The 18878-nt window shown below is 40.9% G+C and overlaps 1 protein-coding gene across 1 annotated transcript in view; it reads left to right on the top strand.

The window, feature by feature from the left end:
• Nucleotides 1–2394: 2394 nt before the first annotated feature.
• spon1b (spondin 1b) overlaps nucleotides 2395–18878 on the top strand; it is a 78004-nt gene continuing 61520 nt past the window's right edge. Inside the window, exons 1-2 of the mRNA XM_079567368.1 lie at nucleotides 2395–2834; nucleotides 6026–6132. Of these exons, the coding sequence (XP_079423494.1) occupies nucleotides 2609–2834; nucleotides 6026–6132 (333 nt within the window). The 5' untranslated portion in view covers nucleotides 2395–2608. The remainder of the gene's footprint in view (nucleotides 2835–6025; nucleotides 6133–18878) is intronic.

Here is an 18878-nt window from a genome sequence, read left to right as displayed (position 1 = left end):
GTTATTTAACACAATGTAAACACCTAATCTGAAACTCAAAAGCGCCATTTGCCTTCATCTTTGACAAACTCCCGCTTATACATTTGCTTTTAGGTTAGAGACATTAAACATGTTATCTTTGTCCTCATGAAATGAAAACCCTAGCTACCTAATCCCTGCTCATTCTTTAATGGCTCCCTTTACTGTTGAACTTGTCCTTGAGTCTCAGTGAACAAAACATGGGCAGCTTTTACACCAGCTAAACTTGAGGTGAGCAGGCTGTTTTGATTTCCAAAGGTCATGGGCGGTGCTGTTTTGAGTTTGGATGTAGGTCATTGGAGCTCCACAGACATAAGCCATGCCTTGGACCATTTATAGTGCACTCCAGATGGGATCCATCAGGTCAGGCATCAGGATGGAGTTGTTAAATTCACTCTGGGCACTGTTCATGTTGCGCAACAGACGAGACCAGACTTATGTATATATGAAATGGAAGCTTCAAGCGTTGATTTGAGGCTTCTCTTCCTTATCCTTTATCTTACTGCAATGAATAGTTATTAACAGGAAACATTATTGCCACAATGTGTCCCAGGTGTGACAGGTTGTCACAGTGTGTGGGGATGGTTGTCCCTATTGTCATTAATGCAGTTTTCAGTGTTAACAATTGGACAACCATCCCCAGCTGAATTGATTCATTCTTTATTTTTTACCAGGGAGTCAATTAAGAACTAATTCTTGTTGACAAAGACGACCTGTCCAAGACAGTCAAGGAATATTTATTGTTTGAATAAAAATGTAATAATTCAGAAGAAGCTTTGTTAAACTTGAAGTGCAGTAACAATATCGAGTCATAGCGTCCTCCAGTGTGGAGGATGTGAACCCGTGAGACAACCAACCCAGGTCTCCCCTGCATCAGATCAGCCTTTAAGGAACAGGTCACCGTTTTTACATACTGAGATGCAAATGTTGCTAGCATTTAGCCTCTCCCAGCAAAGGTATAGCTCCAAACTGGGGTGACGCTAGAATCTACCAAGCTGTTCCACGTTTTCCCTATTTAAATACAGTTACATGAAACGCCACAATGTTTAATTTTGTGTAACTAGACTTGGATCGTGTAACGTTTCACGTAACTGTAGCCAATTTAAATAGGGAAAATGTAGAACAGCTTCGTAGATTCTAATAACCGCTGTGTGCGCTCAAATCATTTCGAACTACACAACAGCCTGGGGACCATGGCCGAAATTTTCGCATGGATTTGGGAACCAATCACAGAACGAGGAGGGACGGCAAGATGATGACGAGCTATTCGATATACGGAAGCTTGTAGTTTATTTACGGATAAATAAATAAAAAGTTTATTTGACAGCAGCAGACGCAACGCTATTTTACGATCAAGCTTTAGGCCGTGTTCTAAATAGTTTAGCTCGAAAGTTTACAGCGGTCATGCGTCATCGGATATGAGGATACGATTGGCTGTGGCCACGTGCAGACGCATGATAGACATTCGTAGCGCCCAATAAACGACTATGGACGATCGTAAACCCCACCTCTCCTTCGAGAAAATGAATTGGTGGTCCCCAGACTAAATATCACTTGCGATTTTAGTCTGGGGTTAGTCAGGCTAAGATTCCAATGTCACCCCAGTTTGGAGCTATACCTTTGCTGGGAGAGGCTAAATGCTAACCACATTTGCGTGACTGAGCGCACGCACAAAGACCAGGCAGGTACGCATCAACTCGTCTAAGCTAAGGTAAGAACATATCTCAGTATGTGAAAACGGTGGCCTGTTCCTTTAAGCAGTGAAAGATAAGATAAGGGATTGATTTACTGTATATTGATCATTCTTTTACTGAGCTAAAGCAGAATTTGTACTTTGTTTGCACTATAAAAAAGTCATTAGTTATACATGCTATACATAGTTCAAATCATGTTGACGTTCTCCATGATTGTTCTTGCGACCTCTGCTGGACATTCAGTGTGGGACACCTAGTTGTTCACATGCCTTTCTCTATCTGCCAAAGTGCCGCTGACCCTTAAACGATGAGCATTGCAGATTGTTAGATTTTGCGCATGAAAATGTACTGCTTGTTTAAAATTATGTTAAAAAAATGAAAAAGAATAAGAAAAAATAAAACAAACGGACACTAATTGTCACACTAAGTGGTCAAATAGAGTTTACCTCGTGGCATCATACATGTTGCATATTTTATAGTGATCAACACAATTTTCAAACTTTGCTCAACACCCAGTAAAAAGTAAAGAAAAAAAGACATTTTCATTTCTGTCAAATTCAGAAGCGTCTTATTTGTATTTTCCCACGACTCCAGTATAAACATGTTCCTTTCATGAGCAAGGTATAGGCTCTGTGTGTGTGAGTGAGAGAGAGTCTGGCAGTGGGCTGTCTCTTCAGTGTAGACCTTCCCTCGCCTCGAGTCAAGCTTTGTGCGTCCTTGTTCTCTGTTTATACTCGTCTCTACCTCTCCGCTCTCCATTCCCACTGCCTGAACCCACAGCGGGACTACAAGCGCAGCTCTCCTCGCCCCAGGATGCATTCGTCTCCGCTGAGGCTCGTTTAGCGCACCTCGCAGTAGTTTTTCTGACTGAAAGATTTTAGTTCAGGGACTTGACCATGGGTTTGTTCGTGGTTCCGATGCTACTCGGCTCCTACTTGGTGTCCAGTTTTCTGTGTAACGCCGTGGCTTTTGTGGAGGAGCCAGCTGGAGGCAGAGCTGACGGGTATTGCGGCCGGATTCTGCGCGCACAGACACAGGGCACGCGACGGGACGGACACCACGAGTTCAGGCTGCGAGTGGAGGGCGACCCTGAGACCTACCATCCCGGCAGCACCTACAGAGGTGAGTCTGCTGTCAGACACCACGCTGTGAAAAGTGGTGTAAGCGAGAACTTGAATTAGGAATGAAGTGGAAACTTTGTTTGCCATATGCAGTCCAAACGGTGCAGTTGGACACTACATGTTCTTCAGACTGATTATTATTGTTGTTGTTTTGTCGTTCAGAGATTTTTTAAGGACTTAATAAGAGCTTTAGTCTTTCACTTTGAACAGCACAATGCACTTTTCACACAAGTACCTTAGACAAAAGAACGACTGACCGATAACTGAACGATACCAGATCTAAACTATGGTTAAACAAGGTCTATAATAAGATTAAACTAAAGCAGTTGTGAACCAGGACCAACCCAAAAACGTAACTGTTTTTAAATGTAACACCTGCAGCAGCCTAAGTAGTGCCATAGGTAGACTACCTTTACCAGAGTTTGACAAACACTGTTCTAATTAAAGCACAATTATGCCACACATTCCTGTCCACACTCACTGTTATCGCCTGCCCAGCTCATGTTCTTGGAACACAGTGAGTACTTTCCCCTGTCAGCGTAGAGAATCTTGGTTTGATAAGGCACTTTAACTCTAATGAGTGACCTATATTCACTTCCTGTCCTCTGCATGGACCTGAGCATTCTTCCACTCACACTCAAACTCTGCAGATCTGGCCCCAATTAGGCAAAAGCAACCTCACTTTCATAGTCCCTCTGGTCAAGATATGGCCACAGATGGAAAACATTTGGCCCAAGTGCAAAATGCATTTAAACTCTCACCTAATTCCTTCATGTTGTCATGTTCCAGCTTGTAGAGTGACATCAGTGCAGTTCACTAATTAAACTTACAATCATGGGCTGTGCCAAGGTTGTCAGGCAGATCTGGAAACATTCTGTTTGACACCTCTTTACAACACTAAACTGTAATCACATGCAGCCTATAAAAACGTGCTCTCGTCAATATTAAGTTCATTTTACAAGTTTATATCTTGTTTATGACTTTTGGAAAGGAGTTTTAGGGTTCAATATTTACACCAGCCAATTAAAGTTGATTGAGCTTGACTTTTACTCGTCACAAGTATAGGTTGGTTTCAGAATGTAGAACGAGGTGATGCCCTTCTTTCATCACTTGGATAATATCTGTTTTGTCCAGTAGGTATTGATAACTGAGGCGTACAGGATGGATGGATAGGTGGAGAGAGAGAGAGAGAGATAATTGATAAAAGGGCTGACAGAACAGAAACACATTACTTGAAAATTGTAGAGCAATTATTGATTTCTAACAAAGTGCCTCAGTATTTAAGGGTCAAAAGCGGTTATGAATAAGTAAGACATAAGTTCTGCTTTGAATGGAAGCAGATGCGTGAGTGCAAGGCAAAATTTGTTTTGAAAAAAAAAAAAAAACAGGTCATAGTGTTAAGAGTTTGAAATGAATGCGGTAACCAGTGTTTGGAATAACGCCGTTTAAAAGAACGGCGTTAGGTAACGGCGTTATTTTTTCAGTAACGGAGTAATCTAATTCATTACTCTCCTCGTCGTTACAACGCCGTTATCGTTACTGGGTAAACAAAGTGGCACGTTACAATTGGGCTGAATGAAGCGCCGCGGTGTCAGCATGGGGAGAGCAGTGGAGAGGGTGGGCGGAGTCTGACGGAGCAGAACACGCACATCTGACTGTCCGTGCAGAGTACTGCATCGCGCTCTCTGCTCCATAAACTACTTGTGTCCCCGACCCGCGGCTTGTCATCCCCACAGCGCGGTGCAGCCGCAGGGGAGAATCAAGTTGGTGATCATTGATCAGTAGTGTTGGAACTTATTTTTAACCCAAAGACGCAGTGGACGCGGTGGAGACACGTCTTTCTCCCTCTCTCTCTCAGCGCCTTTCTTCTTCCTCTCTCCCCGCTCTCCGCTCCATAGAACAGTGCAAGGCCACTAACCTTCTGGGGCATGTAAACTTATATTTGCTGTCGATTGTTTCACGGAGAGACATCATGCTTGTGCGTAAAGTCTGCCCTGATCGTTGGCACATGTTACTCTTGTTCCTCCCCATTCTCTTTGAATACGGCCATATTCCTACATTAATAAAACAGCGGCGCAAATACAATACCACTCAGTCACATGGGCCTCCCCCACTCACCCCCCATTCAGTTCATTCAGTTACTATGAACATCTTTGAACATCTTTGAACACCTGTCTGTTCTAACCATTTCAATTGACTTGTGAAAACAGCAACAACAAAAAAACAAAATTCTTTGACATATAGCAACACAAATAGTTACTTTCCCTGGTAACGAGTTACTTTTATTATAGAGTAATTCAGTTACTAACTCAGTTACTTTTTGGAACAAGTAGTGAGTAACTATAACTAATTACTTTTTAAAAGTAACGTTCCCAACACTGGCGGTAACTGTAGCCTCGAGCAAGTTTAAAGATAAAAGGTGGTGTGAAAGAGCGGGGCTGGGGCAGCAGGGCCAGCCTTGGTGTGAATAAAAATCCTCCCACATCTCCACGTTACATTGGAGTGTTCATGCCCGCTCTCACCAGGAGATTTACAGGCTCAGTGTTAGACCGCAGGCTTCTGTTTACAGCTCTACGTCTTCAAGCTGGGCAAACTCACCAGAGTGTCCCTGCTAACATGAGGGCCCTACAGACTTTGCCAATTCATAGATCTTTAAAAAACAAATGTCATTATTATTATAGAGATTACTGGTATGTGGTTGTAGGACATTGTTTTGTCTCAAAAGACTCAGTCACAGACAATTGTAGTCTATCTATGGACCAAACTACATAGCTGCATCAGGAAGGGCAGTCAGTGTAAAACACTGTGCCACATTGTTGGCCTATGCTGATACTTGCAGAGACAGATGATCGCCTCTAAAAGATAAAAACAAAAAGTATTATTTAAAAATATTTTGAACTTTTTATTTTGTTTTACTGTGATTTGCAATTTAATCCAAGATCAAATTTTGCGTCAAATAAAACACTGAATCAAAATAGAGCTTCTGCTGCTCTCATGGCACATTGTTTCTGTATTATTTACTGACATGTAGCAGAAGGTTGCATCTATCATGCTCATGTCATCATCAGCTGTTTTGGTCTGTCTCTGTCTCTGTCTTACGTATTGTCAGCTGCACCAGCAGCACTATGTGCCCAGAACAAATTTCCCCAAAGGAACAATAAAGTTTAATTCACTCATTATTGTCTGCTACAGTGGTCCTGCTGGCACAAAGCCCTTCCTATTTTCGAGGGTTCACTCTCATCGCGCTGAAGGAGGGCAGAGAGGGCACGTCTGAAGAGGACTACACTGGGCAGTTCCAGGTATAACCTTTATATTTGTTTGACTACCAAATCCACATTTGTGATAAAACGCTGCAGATAATGTTTAATTTCATTCAGCCAATGATTTCGTGATTGGGTTCACATTTGTTCTTTAAGCAGAAATTCTAACTTAACTAATTGGATCCATTTCTACCAGAGCTGTACATTTGGAACAATCTCTCTCTAAATTATGTAAATATTATTAGAATTGTGTCAGCTCCAAATCTTCATGATGGCAGTGAGAGAAGTTTGGATGTGAAAAATATAGCAACCCAAATTATTACTGGAAGAGATTTAATTAAAAGATGACTCATAAACCAAATAAATAGTGCATATCTGGCAGAACTCAAATTGAGCATACTTGAAATAATATGAGTTGATTGTGTAAAACTGTTTCATTTGGCTGGTGTGCTGAAGCACATTTTTATGGACCAAGCATGAAATATTATCAATATCCCTTATATTTTAATGCTCATCAGATCACAACGACTAATATTCAATAAGAATTTGTAACATTGAATATATGAATGCTATATTTGCTGGAACTGTGACAGGATTATTCAGTAAAGTGTTGAAAATCTTACGTGTAAAATCCTTCGTATTGTTAAACATGGTAGTGTGGTGTGCAAGTTGCTACTGTAGACTGTTTTCTTATCGCTATGCCTCTTGAAAGAGCCATACCCTTTCTGTAATTAGCTGTTGATTATATATGATTATTTATTAATGGGCCTGTGTCAGAAGGCTAATGGTGTCGCATATAATATTTAATCAGTATTAAAGCATAACGGGAATCATCATCGTAAAACTTCACAAAGATCAACCTCTGACTTTTAATTAAGAAGGCGTTAAGGTTAAAGTTATCATTCACCATGCATGGGTGTGGATGTGTTACTGTGTCTTAATAACATAAGGAACTAAGAGCAAATTAACTTGATCAAGCACTCGATTTCATTATGTTATGTTTTACATTCACATCACTCAGGTCGGGTCTGGGGTGTATCTGGATGGGAGAGCAGGTAGCTTGTGTGAGTGAGTGGTCAGTGGTAGCCAGAGGGTTTGTTTGGCGCAGTTGACTGAAGGTGAAGTGAATGAAAAATTGTCCACTGTGAAGTGATTTGACTTGAATTGAAAAGCAAATACGAATTTGTACTCTTTGAACTTTACTCCAAATTGCGCCTCTCTAACTATTGGTTAAACTGAAGTTCGATTCGACCTCCTGTTGGTTTTGGTTTCAATTCTGTACAACTGAAGCCAGAGCTGCAGGGAGAAGCCTGTCGGGAGCAGTGACCGATTGAAATGCAGTACCCGAAGACCCCTCTTCAGACCTTGAACAAATGTTTTTGTCAAGAGTTGAGACAATGCGGAGTTTTCCGCCTGTTGTGTATTATAGGTTTCATGAGGCAAACTTGAGCACCCAAAGGAAACTCTAAAGCTCCAAACAGAAACCCTCTCTTGACCCCGGAATGAAACTCAGAACATTCTTGCTCAAAAAGTGCAAAAGTGCTTACCTCAGTACTAGACATAATTTGTGTAGTTCTCTTACCTTCAAATTGTTGTTAGTTTGATATGGGCTGAACAACAACAAAAGTTTTGGAAATAAAAGAAGCTATTCGTTTTCAAAAGTCCTTTAGGTACTTTAGAGTGCTGTAGTTTGTCAACTATAGTTCAGAATAATAATTAATCTTTGACTAAGACATCTTCAAGATTATCAGCATCAAAATTATGACAATCCTTTTATTCCTTCCCTGGCTCCTCAAAATGTTTGGATCTCTAAAGAAACATAGCTTAACTTGTTAGCAGGCCTCAGAGGTCATTGAGTGCATGAGTGCGTCAGTATCTCTGCTCTCAGCTCATAAAAGAGATAAACAGTGTGAGATGTTTGTTTGGGGAGTAACTGCTCTAGTGAGGAGACAGCCAGACTTCCTGCTCCCACCCGCTCTCAGTAAACAGGAACATGCTGAGTCTGTTCAGAGGGTTACCCGAAAGAGTGTACACTGGGTGGTTTGGAATCACTGTCCATTTTAGCACCGGCATCTAAGGCAGATTTGCTAGAGTTATGCTTTTTTCACTTGAGGCTGTGTGCAAAGTGCAAACAGGGTTCAATATCCAGAAGCTTACAAAGTCATCTTCAAATTTAAAAAAACATCCCACAAAATCCATAAACAGAGGAATATGCACATAGACAAGCCAAGAGTCTTAATTCACTGGTATTAGACAGTAGGGGTGGGAACCTCTGGGCACATCACGATTCGATACGATATGCGATACGTGGCTCACGATAACGATAACCCTACGCAGATACTGCAATTATCGATATATTGCACAAAAATAACTACGATACATCGCACATTTTTAACCTTTTTTTTTTAACATGCTGCAGCTACATATTATATTACATATTATTCATGATTTACATTTGTTTTCATGCATTGTACCCCCTTTTTCCCTCAATAAAAAGGGAATAAATGATCCCTAACTTATCGTTAAATGGGTCTATTGATCTGTAAGTGACATCACTTCATTTACATTTAAATAAACAAGAAACCTATTTTATATCGGATCGGATCGTCCTGCAAAACATTACGATATATCACAAAATCGATATATTGTCACACCCCTATTCTTAAGAGTATCCTTCTGGTATGTAAATAGATCTGTCTTGATTACCATTTAAAAACAGATGCAGACATTTATCAGCTCAGTGTGTAAACCTGCTGTCACTCTGCCTCCGCCCAGGTACTACAGATGAAAATCAGCTTGTAGCTATCTTTGGTCTGTGCAACACATTTGTTGTGCAATGTCCCTGTTAAATACATAAATTAATGAGTGAGTAAATCAATAAATGGGTTAGCATTGGTGAAATTCACTGTCAGGTCTCTTGGAGTTTTATGAGACCAAAGAGAGGAATCAAAAAGGTGTGGGTTCAGAGTTTGCATGTGAACCATGTGTCTGGATTGGTTGCCTCAGGCTGGTCCAATTTCCCCCCACAACCCAAAACATGGACATTAGGGGAGTCTCCAGCAGCAGAATATGCACCGTGAGCCGAGCTCAAAGTCTGGACATGGTGTGGTACTGCAGCTGCCCTCTGATACTGACAGGTTGCCTTAGTGTCAGTGAAGGATGGGTCAAATGCAGAGGACAAGTTTCCCTCTGGGAACAATCAAGTGCACCTCAGCCTGACTACGCAGTCCCGGACAGTTGCTTTTAGTTGTTATGCGACAACTGAGTGATGGGAAAGAAAGATTTCCTGCAGGCATGACACTAACTCAGTGCTGGAGTTTGGCAGATCATGAATACTGCTGTTATGTCCTTTCCCTAGGACCATGTTGCCAGTATTGTAAGTGTTTATGCAATGAGTATGAATGAGAGAACAAATTAATATTGCAAATATCAACTAATCTATTACAATGTAACTGATCGAGTCCTCAGACCAAGATGTCTGCCATACTTTTAGTGCTGTATTTTCTTTCTGTTTTGAGAAGCTCAGTTTGACCTTTGCATTTGAGAGAAGTTCTGCCTCCAGTTTGTATTTTCAGATCTTCAAATCACTAATCAATATCATGTACAGACAAAATGTTGGAACAAATCATGGCCACAGGGCACAGAATTAGAAATGAGGGACCATGAAAAACAATGAGCGTGAAAATGAACTTTTGTTGCTCTGTCAACGCTTTGCTGAAGGGAACAATTGAAAAAGTCCACAGCGATTGGTTTTGTATTTACTCAGCCTTATCTCTTACAGCATAGTCTATTTTTATGTTAACAAGAGACGGCGGCTCTCAACATTCACTCTGCATTTTACTATGGCATATGCACTTTCATATTTATGATTTGTTCCCTGAAAAAAGTATTATACAAATATTATATATATATATAGCAAGAATGGGAAACTGATATAGTTAAACATTTTCATTTAATAAACTTGTAGTTTAGGTGAGGGAGCTGCTCTGAGCTGTAAGTGGTGAAGCTGATTTGCGGATCAAAATGTCTTTCTTTAATTTCTTTTTTCTTCTGAGCATAAGAAAGGACAAAATGCTAATATCATTTATGTCATGATTATGATTTGTTTGTTTTTGATCATGAATTGCTAATGAGAAGTAACTATCTGCTGCTTCTGAACGTTCACACTTCACTGTGTTGGGTAAATTTACCTGCCACTCTCTCAGAACATGACCAGAGTGACCAATAGAAGGAATTATTGAAAATGAAATGCTTAAATACGATGATTGATAAAAAAACAACACCACAACAAACCATGGATACAGTTAGAACAGAGTCAATGTCAGAACACACCCATAGCAGATCTCCCCTTTTTACCCCAATCAATAAAAAAACTTGACTACTTCAAATCCATCACCATATCAACAACGCTGAAAGCCTGGTGGAGAACCATTAAAATCACAGATTCATCACTAGCCTCATGTAAATACACCCCAATATGGCACAACCCCGACTTTCAGTTGCATAATTCCCCCATATATTTCCCACTATGGCACCGAAAAGGAATATCTCATCTACACCACCTGTTTGAGAGCAATGCATTTATTTCCTTTCACACATTAATCAAGACGTACGGGGTTGGAAGAGAAGAATTTCTCCACTATCAACAAATCAAACATATAATTAAATCTAAAAATATTTCATTACAACAACCGTCTACTGTAATAGACAAAATTTTGAAAATTTCAAGCACAAAAAAAATTACATCCAAACTTTATAAAATTATAACATCAAAACATCAGCTGACAATGCCACTTCTTAAATGGGAAAATGACTTGGGTATATTACCAAACTCCAGCATCTGGCCAGACATATGCAGAAACATTTTTTCCATGACAACAAACCCTAACTTGCAATTAATACAATATAAAACCCTCCACAGATTTCATCTGACACAAAGCCGATTGCACAAAATGGATCTAACTGACACGGACATTTGCACACAATGCAATTTAGGTAGCACCGATAATTATCTACATGCTACATGGGACTGCACTCCAGTACACTTATTTTGGCGCTCTGTAACAGATAAGCTCTCCACTATTTTGAAGTGCAGGGTCCCTTTGAACCCATCATTGTGCCTTCTAGGAGACACCACACAACTAGCCCTACCGAGCAAGTATATCAACCCTCTCCTCGTCTCTCTAACTATCGCTAAGAAAATAATTTTTCAAAACTGGAAATGCAAAAAATCCTGCAACATTAACCACTGGATTAACCTAGTAACAGATTATATATCAATGGAAAAGAACATGGCTTACAAACAAAAGCACATGTCGTTATTCAATGAAACATGGACTCCGTTCATTGAACATCTACTCGTGTCCATAAACCTCGAACCTGCTTATACGGATTAATTATACACACACAAAGAGGAAAGGGGAAGGGAAAGAAAACAAAGAGAACAAAACAAAACAAAACAAAACAAAACAGAATGACCCCACCACCAAATAATGTAGATGTCCCCCTTTGTCTGTTTCCGTTTCTTCTTCTCTCCTTCTTAACTTATATTATGTTACATGTATGTATGTGACTATATTTGTGTGCATATGAGTATTTGCAAGAGTATGTGTACTTCCTTTTCAAAAGCCATATATATAGTTACTCTAATTTTATCTTACCAACATTACTATCTCTCGCTGTTACTATTTATCTACTGTTGTTTGTGAACTGTGGTGATTATTGTTGTCATTGCTGCCATTATTGTTTGACCTCTTGCCCCCCCATGCTTCCCCTCTGTTTTTTTTGTTTTTGTTTTTTTTTTCCCCTTTACTCCTCCTCCGTTCTCTCTCTCTCAGTTAGCCCTTGTTGTGCCCGGCCCGCTTTTGCTGTGGGGTTTGGGCTCCTCCTGGCATTCCTCCGCTGCCTTGGGCCTATACCGCCAGGGGCATTCACTAACCCACCCGCCTTCACACCCTTTTTAATGCACCACATAAGAACAGACAAAAAGACAAAAACAATGGGAAAACAAAGGAACAAAACAAAAAACAAAAAGATAGGGTAAGCCTCATGCTTATTTTAATGCACTCTACACCGATCTAGGTACAAAACATGGGAAAGGGAACAAAAACTAGGGCTGGGGTTGAAGGCTCTGTGGCGGATTGCCCCTGACCTGGTTTTGCGCCTGGGGGCTGGGGTGGATGTTGGGGGGTGGCCCGGGCCCTCAAGGTGAGGGGGGGGCGGGGGAGGGGGGAGGAGGACGGACGAACGGGTTGGGGGTGTGGGGGGATGTGGGTCTCGGAATGTCAATGTAATGACGACGCATGATCACACAGGATTATATCCCTTTCATTTAGTTCTGTTTTACTTGTCCATCCAATCACGTAATCCTTCCTCCCCATGTGTATCCCATCTTTCTCTTCTGTTGTGTCCTGTGTCCTTATCACTTGTGTATTTGTGCACTTTGTATCTTATATATTCATCACTTAATAAAAAAAAAAAAAAAAAAAAAAAAAAAATACGATGATTGCAACAAAATAGATCGTCACGGGGATTAGATTTTTATCATATCGCTCAGCCTTAATTGAACACTACAACTGTGAACATTATATTCTACAGTGTAGAATAATAGTGTAGAATCTACACTATTATTATCGAATACTATTTTTGTGACCTGTCAAACCACTGGAAAAGACAGTCAACTTCAGATATTGCCACAGCAAATCTTTAATGCCCTTCCTTACTTTACATACTGCTGTACTATTTAGAACCAGCTTGGCTTGTCGTAAGTGAACGAATCAAAGAAAGAAGAGCTAGCCACCTCAGCAAATTAACCTTCTCCACTAACAACGAGCAAAGACCTTTAGTGAGTGCAAAGTCCCCAAAAAGTTTTCTTGTGTGACACTAATTGTGGCAATAATTAAAGGTCATATTACCCATTACCTCAGCCTGAACTGCAGGCCAATTTTGCATCTGGGTTGTAATTGTGACATGCATACTGTTGAAATGTCAGTTTAGCTAAACAGTAGCCCGATTTTGATCATAATTATAAGAAAGTCAAGAATTTAAAGTCCAACTTGTGGAGGTTGATGACATAATTTATTTTATGATACATGCTGAATTTATGAAGATATAGCTGTCATGCTCCTCTAGATACTGTATGTAGGGCATACAGTAGGGCATTGTTTGTTGGCATATAAATTAGAACAACTCAAGCCACACCACCTTGAGAAAACCTTACAGTATAGAGTGGATTAAATAATTGTCTGACTTGTTTCCATGAAAAGTGCCATGCAATTACAATATATTATTCTCTGATAATGCTTTATAAATGAATGCATAATTCATGATGAATTAATGCATGAATTCCTCAATATTTCATCATCTAATAACATGAGTTCATCAAGAAATACTCATGAATTAACAGTTAATTAAGGAAATTAACTCATCATGATGTGTGTGGAAAATGCACACTCTCATGTGTGTTTTATTTAGGGCCTGACCGATATGGATTTTCGGGGTCTGATACCGATATGAAGGGGGTTGGCATGGCCGATAGCCGATATAGCCTACTCACCTTATTCCGGAAGTTCCCGTGGGCGCCACCATGAATTGTGCTCGCCCCTTTTCTTCTATCAGTTAACATGGGACCGGAGAAATCCAGATAAAATCAGTGACTACACAAAAACAAAGCCGTTTTTAGGCCACACAGGGAAACGGTGCAGTGTTCACATGTTGATGCAGATGAACTCTGGACGTTTTACACAAATCAATCTACTAAACATCAGATTTGAGCGGGAACATTTTCCCTCGTTCTCTGTTTAAATGAACGGGCTTCGGGCTCGACCGGAAGTGTCAATACAACGGAAGTGCCGAGACAAGGCAAAAAGAGCCAAAAGTGGGTGGGGCGGAATAAGGTGAATAGGCTAGATATTTTAAAGCAGTACTAAGTAACTCATGCCCCTAGAGGCCATAAGCGCCACTGCAGGTGTCACAGCATTTTGCGTTTTTTTACTTATTGATTCAACCTGGATAGACTCAAACAGACAAAAGCAGTGATTAGGAAGATTTATTGACATGTGTATTAGTTTTGGCGATCAGACCCCGGCGGTAGACATCGATGTATGAAAGTCAGTATGGATAAACAGCTTGTAGTTAGGGATGTCTTCCCCCGGAGCCTGGACACTGGTGGTGGTATGAAAGACCCGTGAAGCTGCAGCAGGTAGAAGCCGTGGATGGAAGAGGCGGAGATGGGGTGGAGGCGGGTCGCAGCGCAGCTGGGAAGTGAACGAACCATGATTGCTGGGGCTTAAAAGTGGGACCGAGGGCGATGATTGGCTGCTATGGAGGTGCGGCTCTTACGCTGATGGCTGAGGTGGAGGCGTGGCCCTCTCGGAAGCGATCATTGGCTGGAGGTATGTGATGCTGAAAATCATCTCCCAGGTTGAATTAACGCCTAGGCTTCATTTGTCCGTGAGAGTAAATACTACACAGACAGAAAAGAGAAAGGGAGAGAGACATCCAATTACACAATGGAGATATTTTTTTTTCATTCAAACTTGGCTGTAAATACTGTTTAAGTGGCGCTAGTCTGCAGTTAGCTTTGCACGTTAGCCTGTAAACTTCTTCTTCGTGACTCCATTAGTGTATATTGATGACTCTGACCCGGAGGCAGCGAACTTGCAATTGTGGTTTTCTGGACAGAGACACCAGGGGGAGATGAAATCATCCCATTAACACTTAAAAAAAAGTTATTATGGTAAACAAGTTATTTACTACTGCTATAAGTTTAATTTGATGTTTTTTTAATCCCTCACATAGCCTATAGCAAAACATGTATTGATATAGTAACGGTTTCAATCATAGAAATATATAGAAATATCTAACAGAGGTCGACCAATACTGTTTCTTCTAAGGCTAAGATGCCGATTATTGGGGATTTTGATTGGCTGATACTGATATGCACTGCTGATATTTTTTGAAAATGTCTTGATCTATTGTTCTGTGTATGAAGCTTCTAAATGTGTCAGTGTTGAACTGTGACCGGAGGGGGGTGCTGTATATTTATGTTTAGTTGGTACTTTAGAGGAAGCTTGTTTAAAAGACAAAAGTCAGCAGATTCCTGAACAAAGAACGGTAAGTCTATCTCTTATGGTTCCGAAATTATACACAAAAGTGTACAACATAAAATAGTGCGGTACAAACTTGTGACTGATTTCCATCGCTATGTTTCCCTGCTCCCCTGAGGCCTAGGAAGTTATAGGAGGTCTCATTTTAAATCTCTGACTGAGCTTTAAAATTTAAAGTTTTTATCACTTTCGGAGATATCTGCATTTTTATCGGCCAATATTGTAAAATACCTCATCCGTCGGACCCCAGTTTTAATTAAGGACTGAAATGTTTTGGCTCTATTCTGTTTCCTAATCTCTCTTAAAACACAGGGTCATATCTTTGAATTGTCAAACCTGCAACGCTTTAGTTTAAGGCTGGTAGTCGTGCGAATATTGGCCCAACATCTCAACCGACTTGGACTTCAGAATCCGAAAGATGAAGAAGTTTGATTGTGTGCATCATTTTTCATGCCTTTATTGCTGGGATCCCTGGTGTCCACTGATATTAATGGGTCGATGAGAATTGATGCTGTCTGACAAAGAGTGCACTGTTTTATCTAAACTGCCTCGATCCATCACACTGTGCTTTTCTCACAGAGGAGCTTTACATAATGGCACTCACACGGCCACCAGTGCACGCGGCGATTCATATTCCTGACAGTTGATATTGCACAAGTTAATTATGCGTCTCCATGTTGTGATTGTTTCTGTGGCGGAGGCAGCACATTGTGGCGGGCTCTGGCGGCTCGTCAGCAATGTGCCTCCCTGCGCCTCTCTCACACTTCATTAGGAAAACTTTGCTTCCCTTTTTCAACCCGTTTGTTTGTGCGATATTTCCAAAGATTTCAAAAAATAACATCCACTTTGTTTGGTCGTTTTCTGTCCAATCATTTTACCGCAGTCCATCTCACAGAGTGCCAGCGGGCAGCGGGAGAGAGCGGAAGATATTGGGAGACCTGAAAGTGGAGCCGTTAAGTGATCCGCTGTCTGTCAGACAAGCACAAGTATTATTACAAGTTTAGCAATGTCACATTAGTTTATAGATAGCTTCTAACTAGAGCGTGCTTTAAAGGAACAGGCCATTGTTTTTTTCCATACCGAGATATGTTCTTACCTGAGCTTAGACAAGTTGATGCGTACCTGCCTGGCCTTTGTGTGTGCCTGTGGAAGAGCGTGATCGCTTCTAACTTCACCCCCGTTTGGGTCCATAGGAATGTGCTGGGAGACGCCAAATGCTAACACAAAATCTTTGGTCTTTTTGCGTGACTGAGGGCATGCACAAAAACCAGACAGGTACACATCAACTCGTCTAAGCTCAATAAGAACATATCTCAGTATGGAAGGATGGTGGCCTGTGCCTTTAAAGGAATAGGCCACCGTTTTTACATACTGAGATATGCTCTTACCTCACTTAAGCCGAGTTAATATATCCCCGTCTGGTCTTTGTCCGTGCGCTCTGTCACGCAAACGGAGCACATACGCAGCCTCTCCCACATGTCACATAGCTCCAAAAAAGCTCACGATAGAAGCTACCAAGCTCTTCCACGTGTTCCCTATTTAAATAAAGTTACGTGAAGTGTTTTCATGCGAAGTATATTTACACAGAAATGTAATAAAAAGGGGGACTATATTGTGAGGCGTAATGATACGAGGAGCAAAACGTCCGCGCAGTAACTCCTAAAGACTTCCCCCGCTCACTTCCGTCAATAACCTTTAGGAGTTACTGCGCGGACGTTTTACTCCTCATATCATTACGCCTCACAATATAGTCCCCCTTTTTATCTGCTTATAAAATCGACACGTTACATTTCTGTGTAAATATACTTTGCATGAAAACACTTCACGTAACTTTATTTAAATAGATGAAGATGGCAGCCGCGACACAACGATCTTTCACCAAAGCAAAAAAAGAGTGGTGCGCACTGAATGGGTGCTGCTGCCGGATGCTCTGTCATCGAATGCAATTTCTCCATCTGTGAGATCAATAAAGTACCATCTTATCTTATCTTATCTTATCTTAAATAGGGAACACGTGGAAGAGCTTGGTAGCTTCTATCGTGAGCTTTTTTGGAGCTATGTGACATGTGGGAGAGGCTGCGTATGTGCTCCGTTTGCGTGACAGAGCGCACGGACAAAGACCAGACGGGGATATATTAACTCGGCTAAAGTGAGGTAAGAGCATATCTCAGTATGTAAAAACGGTGGCCTATTCCTTTAAGCTTAGTTACTCGAGTGTCCATTTCTATTTGGTAAAAGGGAAAGGTAAAACACCCTAGAGCATCTAAAAGTGAAATAAATGACTACAAGCTTGAATCAGTTCAAATGAATACTTTTATATGAAAGGCAAAGTGCTCAAACTTTGACACAATGAATAGTGTCAAAGAAAACCAACCCTTTAACGTGAATCTAGATCCATCCATAGTGTCTAATCTCAACTGTCCAGAGCCTTTGTGCTTCCTCCCCGTGGCGTCTAAGGCTCTGTATGCTTTTCCCAGCGCTTCTGGCATTATCCTGGAACATGGGTCATATTTATCTAGGCCAGCGCTGGCGATCTGCTCGGGGAGGCTGTGCGAGCGTGTTTGGATAAGCCACAGAGATGAGCCGACAGCAGAAGATATTATCATCTCGTGCACTCATCGCATAAACAAACTCAATCAGTTTTAGAGTCAGAGGTTTCTCATCGAGGCAATTACATAAAGCTAAGGGCTGGGTAAAAAGCGTGTTTGTTTGGTGGAGGTGATGGAGCACAGATAGGGAACATAATAACACTGTAATGTCATCCTAAAGTCATTACTGTTGCGCTCCAAGGATCCAAACACTCTTCAGTCGACAAGGACATCCACGCTTGAGCTGCTAACAGTTCATACCAGATCTGTTTGTAACGGCGGACAGGCTGGTGACTCACATCAGCGTTTTCTGTAAAATATATTCTCTGTGGCTAGCTGCTTTGGTTTTGCGCTTTGGTTCAGTGGAGTGGGATATTCGTTTATTAATGGAGCAAATTAAAACCAGTGATGAAGATGTTTTTAGAAGGAATAAACATGTTTTTATGTTAATTGTTGCATAAACCATTTTGCGGTATATGGTCTGCAGGGATGGCATAATTCTAATAAGCAAAGGCTTGAGCTAAACTCTCCCCGTTTATGTTCCCAATTATTTTCATTTTCTGTCTTTTGATGACTGGGCCTTTAATGCACATCTGACACAGACTTTAAAATAAGTTGTCAGGAGAATAGAGCTGCTGTCAGGTAATCTGTTGATGTGAACCTTTTGAACCCGCTGCCGTCTCGTCTACAGATGCTTAGCCTGGAGAAAGTGTCAAACCGCACTTTTAAATTGATTTTTTCCCCCCCATTTGTTGCTTCTAAATCAAACAGCTTCAAATAAAAGCAGTTTTTTTTCTAAGGTAAAGGAATGTGTACCTTGTGGCAGTGAATTTTGGAATTCTAATTTATTATAGGCCTTAAGCACTGGCCTCACGAGGAGCATCAGCGAGGATAACTTACTTACTTAACTACGATGGCAATATAATGTTCTTACAGTTTTAATTGTATACAATGTTTGGTGCAGTAAGAATTTTCCCTCTCCAAAAAAGCAGACAAAAAACTGCATTATGAAAGCATCCACCACATTAATATCTGAAGGACGAATATGAGGAGTGTTTTTTTTAACTGGTTTTATTTTCAACTGGTATAA

Source organism: Gobius niger (assembly GCF_951799975.1).
Source record: "Gobius niger genome assembly, chromosome: 12".
In the NCBI taxonomy this organism is placed as follows: domain Eukaryota; kingdom Metazoa; phylum Chordata; class Actinopteri; order Gobiiformes; family Gobiidae; genus Gobius; species Gobius niger.
The sequence above is the reverse complement of the archived record's forward strand: the minus strand, read 5'-3'. Positions and strand labels throughout refer to the sequence as shown.